This window comes from Neoarius graeffei, chromosome 11, assembly GCF_027579695.1.
Source record: "Neoarius graeffei isolate fNeoGra1 chromosome 11, fNeoGra1.pri, whole genome shotgun sequence".
Taxonomy (NCBI): Eukaryota; Metazoa; Chordata; class Actinopteri; order Siluriformes; family Ariidae; genus Neoarius; species Neoarius graeffei.
In genome coordinates, this window is record NC_083579.1 from 57,061,157 (window position 1) to 57,078,751 (window position 17,595).

The following is a 17,595-nucleotide window of genomic DNA, read 5'->3' on the forward strand; positions in this document are numbered from 1 at the left end:
AAGGGGAGGTGATTCTTGTGAAACTATCTATTAGTAAAACCATGTTTAATGGTATTGATGGTGGCAAAACAGCTAATATGATTACAGCAGTCACCTCTATATTAAGGTAACATCTGAGTAAGTTTACTGTAATGCTCTGCTCCACTAGTTGGCATTGTTGAAATGCTGAACTTGAATGAAAGTAAAATAGTGTGCTCGATCACTACCTGAACCAGGTGTTGTTTAGTGAGATCACAGAGGAAAAGCTCAAAGAAAAGCAGTGGTACAAATATGAGCCTCAATTATCGTTTATTCCACCCTTCTGCCTTTCACTGTACCACAAAACTACCATCATATAATGTAATTGCCTTAAGGGTGTCAAAGTCCCTCCCATGCCAAGACCTGGTCCTCCCAGGCAGTCTGTCGTCCCAGTACTAACCAGGCCCTTAAAGTGCATATCCTGGACCAATTTACAGTAGGTTTTTTTTTATATGAAAGAATGTCCCTTTACACACTCCTCCAGAAGGGTAATTTTGCACAAGGCCATCTGTCTACAGCAGAAAAAAATAAAATAACAAAATGCGTCCGGAAAAATCCCAAGGGAGTCTGGAGCCAGATTCGTGACGTCACCTGCGGAAGCGCCAGCAGGCTGAGAGAGCTTGCACGGTTTCAGTGCACAGCCTGTGTAGACCAAGTTTAGCAGCTAGCGATTTTGTACTGAAATATGGAATTGTCACCTGAGTGTAATGTTACTTCACCTTTGGATGAAGAATATAATAAGATGTCAGAATTGGGGCTTCATCTGTTTGGATTTGATGATGATTCAAGTAGTGAGGACGACGGAGACAACACCGGGGATGTAAATAATACGGCCGTTTTCTCATAAACAAATCCGCGCTGACGTAGGATTCAGAAGGAGGCATCCCGCATGTGACGTCACAAAAATCAATGTTTGCCGGGAAATTCAAATGCCAAGTTTTTTCAGAGGCGGACCAATTCGCCTCAAATGGCTTGATTTCAACTGAATTTTTCTGGTATTGCGCAAAGTAAAAAAAAATTGCACAAAATGTGACAGATATTTGACCAAAGTTTAATATAAAATAGGAGAATTACATTGATCTTGCTCCTGAATTTACCCGTGATATGCACTTTAAGGCACATTGGGTGGCGCCAATCTCCGTTTCAGTAGCCCTAGGCCTCTTGCCTATTACATAGCTGGGGTTACAGTAGGGGGGCTGGTCCTCTGGTAACCGTGAGACTTTGACTCCCTACTCACATCTGTATTACTGCATGCCTTGGCAGTAGGTACCGTTTTTATGATGGACTTTGGTACGACCCGACCACAAGTAGAATTCACGATGTCCCGGTCGATAGGTGGACATGCTAACCACTAGGGTGTAAGTAGCAAATATTATTTGCTAAGATGATGAAAAATCATGTGAATTAAAAACATGGATGGTTGATACAATGTAATTGGATATAAATCTATACTTTTGTCCTAACTTTTCTGTTATCCTTGTTGTTTCATAATTTTAGCATTTTGTTTTGCCTCATATGGCATCAGTAATTTGTTAGTCTGTGGGAAAGAAGCTCATTGTTTGCACAAGTAGATTAAGTTTATATTTTGAGCTCTTTATTAAGATATAATAAGGAGATTATAAGAAGAGGCTTCAGTGTGATTTGCATTCTGCTAGTTTTCTTTAATTGAATTGTTCAAACGGATTGAGTCTTGGGCTTTGTGTTTCCTTATAGAATGTTCGAATACCCTGTCCATTGTTCGGCAGAATGTCTATAAAATCCATATGTTAGGCTTTAATGTCTATAAGGCCAAGTCTATAAAACCAAAGTATGCATCTTGCCTAAGCAGATACATACCAGTCCCATTGTCATGTTTTTTGCCAAATAAGATTGCACTGATGTAAAGTTTTTAGTGCGCATATATTTTTCCATTTCTTTCCTTCTACCAGACTAGTTTTTCCTAACAAACATTCTCTCAGCTATGAAGAGCGGGCTCTCTATCTGGAGGCCATCATTCTGAACCACAAGGAAAACCTGACATTTGAGGATTTTGCTGCCCAGGTCTTCTCACCCACCCCCACCTATTATCCAATGAGTGCAACAGGTAAGAGTCTCTTTATTTCTCTCTCTCTCTCTCTCTCAAGATCTGACACATACCCTGTCCTTGCCACACCTGTCTCTTCTCTGCTATTTTTCCATCCTGCTCTTTACCAAGACATGTGCGTGCATGTGTGCGCAGTCCAGCTGGCACTATTAGCGCCAAATCTTAAAGGGATTGTTCACTCGTACAGTGTTCATGTGCCTGAACTGAATGTGTTAGTATAATGACATGCTAATAGTAAACAGGCATTCACTCAGTCTTAGTGTAACAGGTGTGTTTATGTTAAACAGAGTTTGTGTTAACCAGGCAAAATGTGTGAGGGGGGAAAACTGCCAGGAAATAGCAAGGGACATCCAAATGCATGTCAGGAACATATATATATATATACACACAAGATAATCAGTAGGGCTGAATCCACTTCATAGAGGTTGTATAATAAGCATATTGTTGAACTGTCTCTTTTTAAATTTAAATTGTCAGCCTGACTCCAGAGCATAGCTTCACAATAAAATGAAATAGCAACACTTCATCATTAAACTTTTTTTATACAGTGAAATATAACCATTCGACTTGAGATCTGTGTAATGCCAGTTCAACTCCACTTGACACCTGAATCGTGTCGTGAAATTAATCGTGCAGTCCTGGAAAAAAGACTAAGCCACAGTTTGCGCGAGATCAAGGATTAATAGTTTCATCCGTCATAAGCACATGGGTCTAGCCAAATCTGTCGGTACACTGTAATGCCCCTCCTACGTAAAACACACGGTGTGAATTATAAACATTGCTCCTGCAGGAGCTGTGTTTGACGTGTAGTTTTTACAGTTGTTTGGCTGTTTTTTTTTTTTTTTACACTTCAGTGTGTGTACAGAAGACAAAGAACGATAGTGTCAGATCGTACTAAAGGTAGATTATACAGCAGGCCTGGATTAAGTCTGCAGACTCGATGCGGTGAAAGGGAACTTGCCCCTGTACAGCCTGCCTATGGGCAGTAGCATAAAATCAAAATGACGTCTGCATCTTATTCACTTCTAGTGTTTTTCCAAAACAATTTGTACGTTATATAGTAAAGAAATCTAATACGTATTATTCTCTAGTTTGGTTCATGCTGCTGTTCATGTATTTAGAAAAATTTGGAGTGTTTACTGCATGCTTTGGAGAGAAATGGCACGAAGAGATGTGCCTTGTAATTTATTAAAACGGGTGAACTCCTCATCTTTTAGCCAGAATTTTGCAATTTGTCAAGACCTGCAGACTGGATCAAATATTTGTACGGTTTCTAAAGTAATTGCACTAAAGAATTCTGATTACTAGCCCAGAAGCTGGGTGTCGCTGGGGTGTATTTCCGTAGCAACGACCACTTTATTTTTGAAAAGCCAGTAAAAATCGCCATCAAGACCTCTGTTTTAACCTAAAGCGCAACGTTAAACAGTCCACACACTTGTCCATGCTATTGTCACCCTTGCCTAAGTGCTGTGGAGTCCCATTCTACGCCATGACTGAGACAGTTCACCAATGTGCACACTTTTTTTTTTTTTTTTTTTTTTTTAACCCACATCACCCTCGTGTATTTGATCTGGTCATTGTTGCTGAAGCTGAAGGTTTGCTGAACATAATGCAAGACCAGGTTTAAAATGATGTTATGTAGCGTAGGCAAGGTTAATGGAGTGGGCTTCTTCTGGATGAAATTTGTAGTCAGTTATAATTCTGCAAATGTGAAATTCTCTCTCTCTCTCTCTCTCTCTCTCTCTCTCTGTCTCTCTCTCAGCTATTTTGAAAATGATTCTGTTAAAAAAAAAATAATTTTCAATTTTGAACCATGTATGAGCCTGCCCAATTTGGAACAAAAATGGACATGCCTGCGATGAACCAACACACACCTACAGCAAAGAATCATGCAAAGTATTCCATGCTAAATGTATAGAAACGTTTTACCACTGACTGTTATTTATTATTAAAGATTATTAATGTATAAAAAGGGTACTTGTGGCTGAGAGTGATTTGACTTTAATGGCTGGGCTGGATATTAAACCACCACTGCTTTCCCAGCAGGAATCTCTCCTTATTGTGCCTCATAAAAGTGCCATTAATGTCAGGTTGCACTAAGTGTGTGTGTGTGGCAGTGTGTGTATTTTGTGTATACCTGCTCCATTCTTCATTAACATCTCATCCATGACAGCGGGCAGGAGATGGCCAGGCATGATTTGGGACATGGAGTGCTCTTGGGCTAAACTGGAGTGTAAGCCTTTTTTCCCCATTTCCTTATTTAGGCATGTCATCCCTGTATGCCTCATCACCCAAACCTTTATCTGTCAAGTGTTCTCAGTTTGGTTGACCCTGCATGTGCCTGTAGCACAGTGACACTGTGACCTCTGTACACACCTTGAGCCAGTGTTTGTGTACCACCTGTAACTTTTTTTAATTGTAAGACGGATGTTGTATGAGTTGAGAGTCAAAATACATTCTCCATGTTTACTGCTGAACTATAATTACCTTTGTGTATTTTTTGTATAATTGTATGCCTTTTATTTGTGTTAACCCCCCCCCTTTTTTTAAGCCCCTGAAAACTTATTACTATTAGCTATAACTTGCTGCCAACTTGTTTGAGATGGGTCGGATTGTTTTGCAGTAGATGACATCGAGGTACCATATCCAAATCAGAATTAAGTCAAGCTTATTTGTATAGCGCTTTTAACAATAAACATTGTCGCAAAGCAGCTTTACAGAATTTGAACGACTTAAAACATGAGCTAATTTTATCCCTAATCTATCCCCAATGAGCAAGCCTGTGGCGACGGTGGCAAGGAAAAACTCCCTCAGACGACATGAGGAAGAAACCTCGAGAGGAACCAGACTCAAAAGGGAACCCATCCTCATTTGGGCAACAACAGACAGCATGACTATAACATTAACAGTTTTAACATGACAGTTTTGTTGATGTAACTCTTCATTGATGGAAACTTGAGTGCAAAACTGTTCATGACAACCGCAGTCCTAAAGTTAGCAAGTCAACTGTAGTCCTCAGCCATAAAAGCATTACTGTAAGAGTCCAGAGCGTCCTCCAGGTGTAACTTTCAACTGTCCTCATGGGGCCGTCCTCCACAGGAGCGATGCGATAAGACTCCAACCAGACACAGGGTACCAGGATGGATCAAGCAGGTCCGAGGGGCAGAAGAGGTCAGCATCTCGATTCCAGGACCGACATGTAACTCAGAGGGACAGATTGGGGGGAGAAACACAGGTTGTTAGGTATGCCCTAAAAATGACACAAGTATCAAGTCTGTGTGGTAGGCTTGCAGAGACGAGAGTCTTGACATCAGGCATAATACACAACAATGGCATGTTAATATGGTTAAAAAATATCATGACCTGCTCTGGCTGGATGCTTGATTGGGTGATGGGAGCACACTCCTCAGCAATGATGGGATGCAGATGGGACCCTTGGGGCTGGCCAAGACAATTCAGTTACATTTCACCGGGTCTGGGACATGCGACAGAATGTCTGACGGCCGATTCCCTGCAGGCTACGATAGCCAGTCGAGGTCTCCACCAAAAGATTTCCTGTTGACTCCATGTAACTCAGAGGGACAGATTTTGGGGGGAGGGAAAGAAAACATAGGTTGTTAGGTATGCTCAATGTCACCTGCATAAGTAGGAACAGTATACATATTGCACTGAGTACAAGCAGGGACTCCGGCAACTAACTATGACAGCATAACTAAAAGGGGAGAGCCAGAAGGTAACACAGGCATGAGGGAGCCCCAGGACATAAAGCAGCCAGCCACTACACTGTCAACAAACTCGAGTGAGCAAGCGAGTGGGGGACTGACAGCATCCATACATCCCAGTTTACCAAAACACTCTATGTCTGAGGACCCTCCAGATCTACACCTTTACCTCATAAACACCATTAACAAAAGGCTTGACTAAACAGATATGTTTTCAGCCTAGACTTAAACAATGAGACTGTGTCTGATTCCTGAACACTACTTGGAAGGCTGTTCCATAACTGTGGGGCTTTGTAAGAAAAGGCTCTGCCCCCTGATGTAGCCTTCACTATACGAGGTACCAGTAGATAGCCTGCACCTTTTGATCTAAGTAGGCGTGGCGGGTCATAGAGGAGCAGAAGTTCACTCAGGTACTGTGGTGCGAGACCATTCAGTGGTTTAAAGGTCAATAGTAGTATTTTATAATCAATACGAAATTTGATTGGGAGCCAATGCAGTGTGAAATAAGACAGGTGTGATGTGGTCATATTTTCTAGTTCTAGTAAGGACTCTTGCTGCTGCATTTTGAACTAACTGGAGCTTGTTTATGCACTTATTGGAACATCCAGACAGTAAGGCATTACAATAATCCAAACTAGAGGTAACAAAAGCATGAACTAGTTTTTCTGCGTCATGTAGTGACATTAAATTTCTTATCTTAGCAATATTTCTGAGATGAAAGAAAGCTATCCGGGTGATGTTATCAATGTGCGTTTCGAATGAAAGACTGGGGTCAATAATCACCCAGAGGTCTTTTACTGCTGCACGTGAAGAAACAGAAAGGCCATCCATAGTTGCTGTGTAATCAGAAAACTTACTTCTAGCTGTATGTGGTCCGTGTACAAGTACTTCAGTCTTGTCAGAATTATCTCATCTCATCATCTCTAGCCGCTTTATCCTTCTACAGGGTCGCAGGCAAGCTGGAGCCTATCCCAGCTGACTACAGGCGAAAGGCGGGGTACACCCTGGACAAGTCGCCAGGTCATCACAGGGCTGACACATAGACACAGACAACCATTCACACTCACATTCACACCTACGGTCAATTTAGAGTCACCAGTTAACCTAACCTGCATGTCTTTGGACTGTGGGGGAAACCGGAGCACCCGGAGGAAACCCACGCGGACACGGGGAGAACATGCAAACTCCACACAGAAAGGCCCTCGCCGGCCCCGGGGCTCGAACCCGGACCTTCTTGCTGTGAGGCGACAGCGCTAACCACTACACCACCGTGCCGCCCTTGTCAGAATTAAGCAGAAGGAAATTAATAAGCATCCAGTGTCTAATGTCCTTAACACATTCCTCAATTCTATAAAGCTGGGGTGTCTCATCAGGATTTGCAGAAACATACAACTGTGTGTCATCAGCATAACAGTGGAAACTAATACAATGTTTATGAATAATATCACCCAGAGGTAACATATATAGAGAAAAAAGCAGTGGACCCAAGACAGAACCTTGTGGAACACCAAACTTTACCTCAGTACGTCTAGAAATATCACCATTTATATCAACATACTGATAACGATCAGTTAAATAAGAGCTGAGCCAGGAGAGGGCCGTTCCCTTAACTCCCACAACATTTTCTAGTCTATCCAGAAGAATGGAATGATCAATGGCATCAAATGCTGCACTAAGGTCAAGCAACACAAGCAGCGAGAGACAGCCCTGATCAGACGCCAACAGTAGGTCGTTTACTACTTTAACCAAAGCTGTTTCTGTGCTGTGATTAGGTCTAAATCCTGACTGATACATTTCATGGATGTGAGCATAACTGCTGTGCCACAGCTTTTTCAAGGATCTTGGAGATAAAGGGGAGGTTTGATATTGGCCTATAATTGGACAGCTGACAGGGATCAAGGTCAGGTTTTTTAATCAGGGATTTGATAACTGCTAGTTTAAAGGTTTTGGGTACATAGCCAATCGTTAGGAATCGGACACCTCCTTAACCGCAGCTGACTTCTTTCCTGCTCATTCGTCCTCTTTAGAATTTTTGCACCGGAGAATCCGTGATGGAAACTCCATCTCGCCACCATTTTTAGCAAAGTAGACGACATTTTTATGGAGACTTGTGCTACTTCACATTAACCGCAGTGAATGAACTGAAATTGGACTACCTGGACTATAGAGTTACACTATAGGGCCAAATGTTTGTGGACATTTGACCATCACACCCATATGTAATTCTTCCCCAAACTGTTGCTACAAAGTTGAAAGCACACAGTTGCCTCAAATGTCTTTGTATTCTGTAGATTTAAGATTTTTCTTCACTGGAACTAAGAGGCCCAAACGTGTTTCAGCAGGACAGTGGCCCTGTGCACAAAGCAATGCGGTTTGCCAAAGTTGGTGTGGAAGAGCTCGAGTGGCCTACACACATCCCTGACCTCAACACTACTGAACACTTGAGATGAACTGGAACTCTGTGCCAGGCCTCCTCACCTCACTTAGGTTGTGTCCTCATTAGTACGTTTTAGTGTCAAAACACATCACTCTTGCTCTGTTTATGCCTGGCATCCTTACTACCCTGGAGTTTCCGAGTTGATAAAATGGAGACTTTTGGAAATGCTGTTGACCATGTTTTAGTTTGGAAACTTTGGGATTGCGTTTTAGTTTGGACAGGCAGAAATGGAGACTTTTGGAAGCAATGACCCATGTTCACTTCCTGATTGGATCTTTTAATGAGTTAAAATGCTCATCTGGATGGAGATTGTTTTCACTTTAAAATGGCATTTAAAACTAAAACGTATTAATGTAGACATAGAATAACGGTCTTGTGACCTAATGGGAAGTTTCCCCTGCCACATTCCAAGCTGTAGTGGAAAGCCTTCCCGGAAGGCTGTTAGAGCAGCAATGTGGGACTGGATCTGGAATGGGCTGTTCAACCAGTACATATGTATATGGTGGTCAGGTGTCCACATACTTTTGGTTATAATGTGTAATTGTGAACTTCAACAGCATGCCTAGACTTCTGTGCCTAGTGATATATCAGTAGGTCTGTCCCTAATTAATTACTCTGTACCCACCTAACAGGCAGTTGTTGACGGAGGAATCTGCAAGTGAGAAAGTGTGTTGGACCTGAAGCAGTTCTGGTGCCGCTCACGATACAGCCCCATGCCTATCAGTTCAGCTTTTTGAACTAGCTGGAAGTAATCCTGCAATAAACAACAAAACCGCATCTTATGTAGTCAAATTAAGATTTTTATGTTGAGAAATGAAAAAGAGAAAATGTACAAAATATTGCAAACAAAGCCAACTTGAAGCACTTCTTAAATTTTGCAATAAATCCTTATTGTAAGAAGAAGGGAAGAGGGTAAGGCGTGACCAGAAAGAAAAGTGTTAAATGTTATGCGTCATAACAAAAAACAACAACTACTAGTAGCAGCAGCAGTATTAGTAGCATCAGAAGCCACTTACCTCCAGAAGCTGCTCTCTATTAAAGCCTGCTACTGTTTAATTTAGAGGAGTCCGTTAATAACTAATAAGTAACTCGGATAAATTCTCATTCCTAATCAGCAAATTAACACAAAATTCACAAAGCTGTAATGATGCTATTAGTTTAAGAAAATACTGTAAAATAATCAGGCTTTTTTTTTTCAGTATTGTTCCACAATGTAAACAGTATTCAAAATACAGAAAAACATGAGCGATTAGATATGTCCAAACTTTTGACTGGTACTGTCAAAAGTTACTGGTACTGTAATATTTAATTAATCACGATTAAAAACCTAGGGTTATTTGATCCTTATTATGTTTGCCAAAAGTGCCATGTGCCAGGAGAATTGGGATACATTTATTTTATTTTTTAAAGACATGACTAAAAATAACAATATAATGGTGTGTTGTTGCAAAAACGGTTACATTAATGAGAAGGCTGCACTGCATCGTTATTGGAGTTCTAATAAATAATATTATACGGCTGTAATGCAAATGGCTTCCTCCTCGGTATACAAGTGCACTTCCATGGCAGGAAAAAAAATACATTTTGCCGCCTATGTAGTCCCCTATTTATACAAATAGGAGTCATTCAGGATTCAGCCATGTTTTTGCTCTGTGTTAGCAAGTTACAGGTTTTTAGCTTTCTCCTGAAATGTTTTATTTTATTTCTTCTTCCTCAGGGTAGTAAAACTCACTTTCACTATCCATGCTGTAAAATTAATGCTATTCTCCTGAGAAATGCTGGCAAAAATGTATAAGATTTTTGATAATCTTATTTAAAAAAAAAAAAAGAAAATGTTGACCAAAAAAATGCTACTATGTTTGTTGTGAATGAGCAAGTCGCCAGAGGTCCATAACCAGGGTCCATATCGTAGGGTACGGACCCGCTCGACAGCCAATCAGTGCACAGGATTTGATGGAAACCAGACCGCGAGAAAAATAAATATATATTATTTACCAGCTGGGAGATCCGTATCATGAAATACTGTGACCGGGGTCTTGAAAATACTGACCGAGGCCTCTGGGCCGAGGTCATGGTATTTCACGATATGGACTGACCTTAAGCTGGTAAATAATATATTTATTTTTTTCTTTACCAAATTCTAACAGAAAATGAGAGCGCCCGAAAGGGAAACCATATTTAGAACAAACCTGCTACAAGCTCGTCAGAAACACGCCCTGGCTGCTTGTGGACGGTTTCCCTTCGCGAAAACCTTGACCAACTGCCGTTTACAGGCCACAAGGACTTCTCTTGACTTGTTGAACTCAGGGTCTGTGAAGATATTTAGTTTCGAGCCGGACTGATTCAGATAGCGCTGGATACTTCTCTGGAAAGACGTGAGCGAGGATGGCTTGTACACATCGCCATTTTTCTTTGTTGCAGACATGGAAAATGTTGCACAGCAACATGTTTAGTTCTTCGCCAGGTATGTCTTCCACCTTTCGACCTTCATTTAGGTTTCGACAGAACTTCCCAAAGACATTGAGTTCATAGGTCGTCTTTTTTTCTGCCCTTTGCTCCTCAATAAACTGCTGGATTTGCTCGGTGTTGGCAACAGTTACAGGTTTTCAGCTTTCTCCTGAAATGTTTTCTTTAATTTCGTCCTCATCAGGGTAGTAAAACTCGCTTTCGCTGTGAACACTGTAGTTATCGCTATCCATGCTGTAAAATTAATGATATACTGAGAAATGCGAAAATAAATGTTGACAAAAAATTGCTAGTTTTGTTTTTTGTTGTTGTGAACAAGTGAGTCGCCAAAGGTCAGTAACCAGGGTCCGGATCATAGGATTCCAGACTGCCCGCGAGCCAACCAGAGCGCATGATTTGATGGAAACTGGACTGCGAAAAAATAATTAACTTTCATTTAATGATGCGTATTTTCTTCGAGCCTCGGTAGTATATTTTTATTGAACTCTTCAGTATCGCAGTTGAAGAACTTTTGAAACCATGTTTGGGAGGGACTGGAGTAGTTTTAGCCTGTTCATGAAATATTAGGAAAGACATGCCAGGTTTGCCTCAGCTGTTTGAGATTTGATTGAAGCTATTGTACAGCATATCAAACATGCTCTCTAATCATATAGTATATCTGTATGAGTATTGACCCTCGTTCTAGGTCACAGACTACAGGGTATATGGTACAAAACCCCCAGTATCATGTATGACTGAATAATAGTAGATGTAATAAACAGTAAACGTTAGTCCTCAAGCTTTCCAGGGAAACAGGAAATGCAAGCGGAGTGATTATGAAGTGGTAGGAGTTGAAACCAAATGATATTCATTAAAAAGGTATACATTTTTCCATGACCATGTTGCGATGCCTTGAGAGAACTGATGTGCTGACCTATGAACAACTCCCTGCTAAGATGAAGAATTCCTTTGGTGCTCATCATTTATAAATCTGGCTCACATTATACTGGGACTGCCTCACTTGTTAAGAACTTTTCTTATAGATGGGACAAAACATCAGACCTTCTATCAGGAGTCAATCAAATGATCAGCCTACTGTAATAATAACCACGTTGCTTCATTCAAACTGTTCTACTTGTAAATGCGTCAACGCAGACAATAAAAGGATCGGCTCTGTCAGCCATCACTCCTTGTGCATCATCACAAGAGTCGTTTCTTGTCTTTCCTGTAAGAAATGTAATCAGCTTTACATTGGCGAACTCGAGGAGACTGGCTGATCAGTTTGTCAAGTGCCTTCATACCATCAAAATTAAGGATTTCTCCTTTGAAGTGTTGAGCCCCTTCAACAGCAATGGAGATTACATTTAATGACCCCTGCTCCTGTAGCAACAACTAGTATTGAAGTGAAGAAAAAGAGCTCATCTACACACACTGACCTTTTCAACCCAGCGAAATGAATGTTAATTGTTTTCATGTCATCACTCCTTTCAAATATTAATTCACAAAATGCCTTGACTTTATCACTGACCAACGTGCTTGTATCTAAACATGGTTTTCTGACTAACTTAACTAGTTTGCTAATTATAGAAGAGAGATTTTCTCAGAGGAAGGGGGAAGAGCTTTAGCAGCTAGTAGTCATATGGTGTGTGTGTGTGTGTGTGTGTGTGTGTGTGTGTGTGTGTGTGTGTGTATGGGGGGGTTAATTCATTGGAGGGCGATTAGTTTTCTCTCTAAATTATTTCCAGGTTTGGGCTGAGAGTTTCTAATAATGAAAAATACAACAAATGATCAAACTGAGCTTTGTCCTGGGTTTTCTAATAAAACTGCGCTGAGACTTGAAGGAGGGTCAGACTGAACACATGAAGTATTCTCTTTTTTGCTTGTTAATAATGTTTCAGTGCACGGTTTTTAGCTCTTTCTCTCCCTATATTTGTGTTTCTTCCATGATGTCCCTCTTTTTATTCACAGGAAGCCACTAACACATTGCAACGGCACAAGTTTCTTGGTTTTTTTTCAATATTTCCACACTTTCCCTCAGCACCTTTCATCATCTTCCTCTGCTCTTCATGCTTGTTTTTTCCCCCATCTCTCTCTCGCACGCACGCACGCGCGTGCGCGCACACACTCTCTCCTCTCTTTTATACTTCCCTCCTCCCTGTGACTGTGTGCGTCTTACGTGTTGCTTGTTGTCTTCTCTCCTTTTATAGATTAGAAATGTTACAGGTGTCAGTTCAGTAAATGAAGGTAAGAGTCCCTTTGTCCGGAAGCTTGTGTACTATCACAGAAAGCCCACCTTTTTTTTTTTTTTTTTTTGTCTACTCATCTTTCTGTCTTTATTTCACTAATGAACTGTATTTGCCCAGAGCTTTGAAATGAATGCAGAGAGACTATTGTTTAAGGGATGGCTATCAGGTTAGTAAGATTACTGAGAGAAACGCACGGCTGGACCAGTTGTAACACAGTAGTAGCATGTATGGTATGGGTGCATTCATTGCAGTTTGTTTGTTTGTTTGTTTGTTTAGGTGTGGGTTTTGTTTTTTTCTTATTATTCTGTCTGGCATGTTTCTGCGTTATCCTTTCTTTATCCCCCCTGTTTTTTTTGTGTGTGTGTGTCCTTTGGCGTGTGCCTATTTGCCTGGGGCCACATCTGACACTAACACCTGCCCTACTGGAAAATGTCTTTGCCACTTATGCTTTGTTTGGATTGCTGCTGGGAGCCAATAGGGATAAAGCCTATTTTACTCGAGTTTTTCCCCTCTCTCTCTCTCTCTCTCTCTCGTTTTATTATTTATTAAGGTACACCTTCTTACACCTGTTTTTTTTTTTTTTTTCTGGCTTCTTTGAATTCAAAGGATTATGTGAAAAGTTCATATTTGATAACTCCAAGAGCACAGGCTGAATTTATTGCCTAAAAGAATTTCCTTTCTCTCATTTCTTTTTGCCCATGCTCAATTTTACAAACATCCCAATGACCTCTTTTTAAAAAAAAAAAACATAAAGGATACACTGACGCACAAGCACAATGCCTAACTTTTCAGAGTCTGAGTTAGCGAGCAAGCATTATGCCATGTGAGAGACATATGGATTAGTCTACATCCTCACTGCTGGCATCCTGTGAGCTGGGCAGCTTAACAAAGCACTGTGTGTGGATGACGCCTGGAAGGGACACCTCCCCACCCTCCTTCCCTCCTCTCATCATCCTTTGAGCTGCTGAGGGAGCGTTGTTTGTACTCTCCTCCCCCTCACTCTGAGAAGCCCTGGAGTGGAGGGCAGGGAGGCTGCAGAGGCTGTGGCCCTCTCCGCTGAGTACATGTTCCCTACACCATCTGCTCTCAGTAATTTGAGATGCCCATGAAAAAAAAAAAAAGAAAAGAAAAAGAAAATGGCAGAAAAGAACGGCAGAAATAAAATAGCCGAGCAGATGCCAGCTTTACAATGTGGAAAGCTTATTTTCATTTCACAATTTCAAGAAGGTGGACTGCAAGAACTGCTATTTTAATGTATAAATTGACTACTTGTGGTGTCTTCAGTTTTTAATTTCACACCAAATAGTGGAATCCATATTTTCTGATGCATCACAAGTCAGATTCAGAAATGTGTAATGGCTTAGAAAGTCAACCTGTAGCATCTCCCTGCTAGTCCTGTTCTTGTTGAATAATGACACTTTTTTTTTTTTTTTAGTGTAATTAATATATGCAATTATCCTTTTAATTTTTAATCAAAATACCTTGGCCAAATCATTTAATTAAGACCTAATTAAGTATTTACTTCATTTAAACCTTGAGAGACCTTTCCAGCACTGCATTCGCATGTTTTTACATAAATTTGGCTTTACTCCTTAAGCAAGCATGTTCAGCTGATTCTCAGTGGCAGCAGCATGGCTGATATTTGTCTCATCACTTGCCATTCCTCAGGCTCCCTCACTGGCAGCACGAGCGCTGAGCTAAGTGTTACTGTGACGACCAGCGAGTCCACCGAGCAAGCTTCACCCACCCTGCCACGCGCCTCCAAGAACCGGGTTTCAGGAAAACTCCGGCGCTCAGCCAGCGCCATCAGCAAGTCCTCTACCTGAGCTCCTCTATTCACAAATAAGCACTTCATCAACCCTCTTCAGACTGCAAAGAACTTTAAAACTGTGCTGTATGTGTGGGTGCGTGTGTATGGCTGCGAGTGGTGGTGGTGTTTTCACTTCTAACTGGATTTGTTTGTTTCATTTCGGTAGCACTGGGAGCTGAGACAATGTCACATTAGTGCAATGCTTGTCGAAGGTTGAGTGGGATCTGTGTGTGGCGTCCCATTTTTGCTGGAGTAAATTTTAAACAGATATCTGTGAATGTTGACCATAATGCACATAACGTAAACTTCAAAACAGAAGTTTGTAACATCATCGGTCTGAAACGTACTGAACTGCGGGACATAAAGGTAGAAATGGGTTTCTCCAGACTGTGGGAAACGAGGCAGCTTTTTCCTAAAATTTCTGTGATGTGACCTTAGACAATACCATATGTGAATCTCCATTAGCCTGAAGCCCCTAATATCTTAAACACTGAAAGAATGAGAAGTTACAAAGCCATTAAGAGGAGGATCGTGAATGTGTGCAGATCACTTTGGTCTTTTGTGGTTCTCCACTGACCATGCAGTCCTTTTCTTTAGAAAGAAAACGGGGACATTTGTCGTAAGGTGTTTAACAGCACTCTCATGCTAAAGAGGTCCTTTATAAGAACTGCATCAAATTTTCATATCTCAAGTTTCAAACTTTCTTTATTCTTTAGTGAAAATGGCCTACTTTATCTGAGTGGACAGCCTGTGTGATCTTTTTAAGATGGGATGACCTTGGAATGGCTTTTGTTTTGTCTGTCTGTTTGTACTTTTTAAATTATTGGTATAACATTATTGGTTTTATGTCTGATTTATGTAATCATTGCTCTTCTCCAACTATAATTGTGTTTGTGTATTTGTTCTAATGACTGTTCATAATCTATAAATTAAGTCCTGTTTTGGTCATTTAATGCTACTATGACATTCCAATATTTCATACAGAGGTGTTATTGCACTCACAGGTGGTCTTGCTTTTTTTTTCTCTTTAAGCCCTAGATGTACATATCTTTTGAATTTTTATTTGCTGTGTGTTTTGTTTCATATTGTTTAAACAGCATGATGTCCACCATTAGAATTATCATCTATTCCTGACCACATGCTAAATTGCCACCAGAGCCTCAGGTGAATCTTAACTCCATGCACTAGTGTGTGTGTGTGTGTGTGTGTGTGTGTGTGTGAGAGAGAGAGAGAGTGGGGTGCATGTTTGAAGGGGTGGGGTTTGGACAACTTTTGAAAGCTTACACAGTGCCTGTGTGATTACCTGTTCATGTTTCTCCTCACTACAAGTTGTGATCACGCTCTCTTCCTCACCTCGCTGTTCTGACACCTTTTGTCTTTCCTGTTTTGGGAGAAGTTGTTGAGTTTGATTCTTCTCTGTAGCTATGGAACAGAGGGTTTTGGGGTTCATCCTATACATTTCATTGCTTTGTAAGAGCTTCTTTCTTCTGATTGGATACTGACTGGCAGTCCTCCTCCACCTGCTCTGCTTCATTCCCCTGTGCCACTCGGAGTCCCTTTTACCATACCAGCAGGGAAATAGGACACATGGTAGCACCTCTGTCTCCCCCCCCCCACACACACACACACTTTTTTTTTTTTCTTTCTTTCTTTCCATACCCCCAAAAATCCTCCCTCTCTCTATAGCAGGCGGTACCCTGGTGCTGCCAACTTCATGAGACCTACCCTCTGTTCCCCTAGTTACCCTAGCAGAGTTGCCATGGAGGCCAGGTAAGCCCCGCCCAAGCTGCAGCAGGACACATGCTGCACTACTTTGCCTTACCTGTACACCATTCTGTTGTTTTTTTCTTTACTCACTTGTTCTGATACTTTTCCCCCTCCTACAAGCACTGATAAGGAACATAGGAGATCTTTAATTTTGAATGAAGAATACTGTGGAATGTATACAAACTACGGCCCTCGTCCAAGTCACGAACACACCTGGCCATTTGAGGTTTCTCAGAACTATGAGCGCTGCCTCGTGTGATCAGCCTTATAGTGCACACACTCTTATTTCCTGTAGGTTTGGTATGGTTACTATGTAGGCTTCATTGGTGTTTGGTTTTAAGGTGCTGATGTGGTTTGTGCCAGAGATCTGTCCTACTGCAGCTGGCCTAATTTAAGTGAAGTGTCATCTGTGTTTATGCTACATTTAGTTGTTGTTCTTGTACATTGTGTCCTTTGTGAGGGCTTCAAATCCTGAAGGATATAAATATATTAATGCCTGTAATATAATCTTTGTAAAAAAAAAAAATCTTGATTTCATCATGACTTGTTAACATATCAGACTGTTTTTAATGGAAAATAATCATTCTATCTTTACTAGGAAAGTGAAATCAGAACATTTCATTAAATCAGAATGAGATTTACAAATGAGTGTATTTATTCAATGCCTTTTCTTAATGTTTCCTTATTAACTTTACATTTTCTGTATAAATAAGTACTTACCTACTAATATAATTCAATCATTGTTTAATTAAATAGCAAATATTAGTAACATGAAAAGGTGTAATGGATTATTATTGATTGGTGTGTGCGTGCTGTTATAATTATTTAATGTCGGCTTGCCAGTGTTACTGTGCAGATGTTAATCAGAGTTTCGGTACAAGTCTCCGATATGAAACTGTATTTTTATAACTTAAACTATTTTATAGCAAACTGAGTTGTAATAGTTAGGAAAACTTGCCTTCATATTTAGACGGTTTAAACAGCATAAGAATCTGAATTATTTTTAATTATTTAAAAATGAATTCATTTTCAGCTTCATTCAGATTCATCTATCTGTGAGGACTAAT

General features: G+C 40.7%; 1 protein-coding gene across 5 annotated transcripts in view; it reads left to right on the forward strand.

Annotated features, from left to right (window-relative positions):
• Positions 1-17,188, forward strand: part of ralgapa2 (Ral GTPase activating protein catalytic subunit alpha 2) — a 233,987-nt gene extending 216,799 nt beyond the window's left edge. Inside the window, exons 39-41 of one of the 5 annotated variants that reach the window (XM_060934314.1) lie at positions 1,977-2,101; positions 12,913-12,949; positions 14,620-14,707. In XM_060934314.1, coding sequence (XP_060790297.1) covers positions 1,977-2,101; positions 12,913-12,917 — 130 coding nt within the window. In that variant the 3' untranslated portion in view covers positions 12,918-12,949; positions 14,620-14,707. Of the gene's footprint in view, positions 1-1,976; positions 2,102-3,863; positions 4,171-4,274; positions 4,590-12,912; positions 12,950-14,619 lie in introns of those variants that run through there. The other 4 variants (XM_060934311.1, XM_060934313.1, XM_060934310.1 and 1 more) reach the window with 4 other exon arrangements.
• The last annotated feature ends 407 nt before the right edge of the window (positions 17,189-17,595 follow it).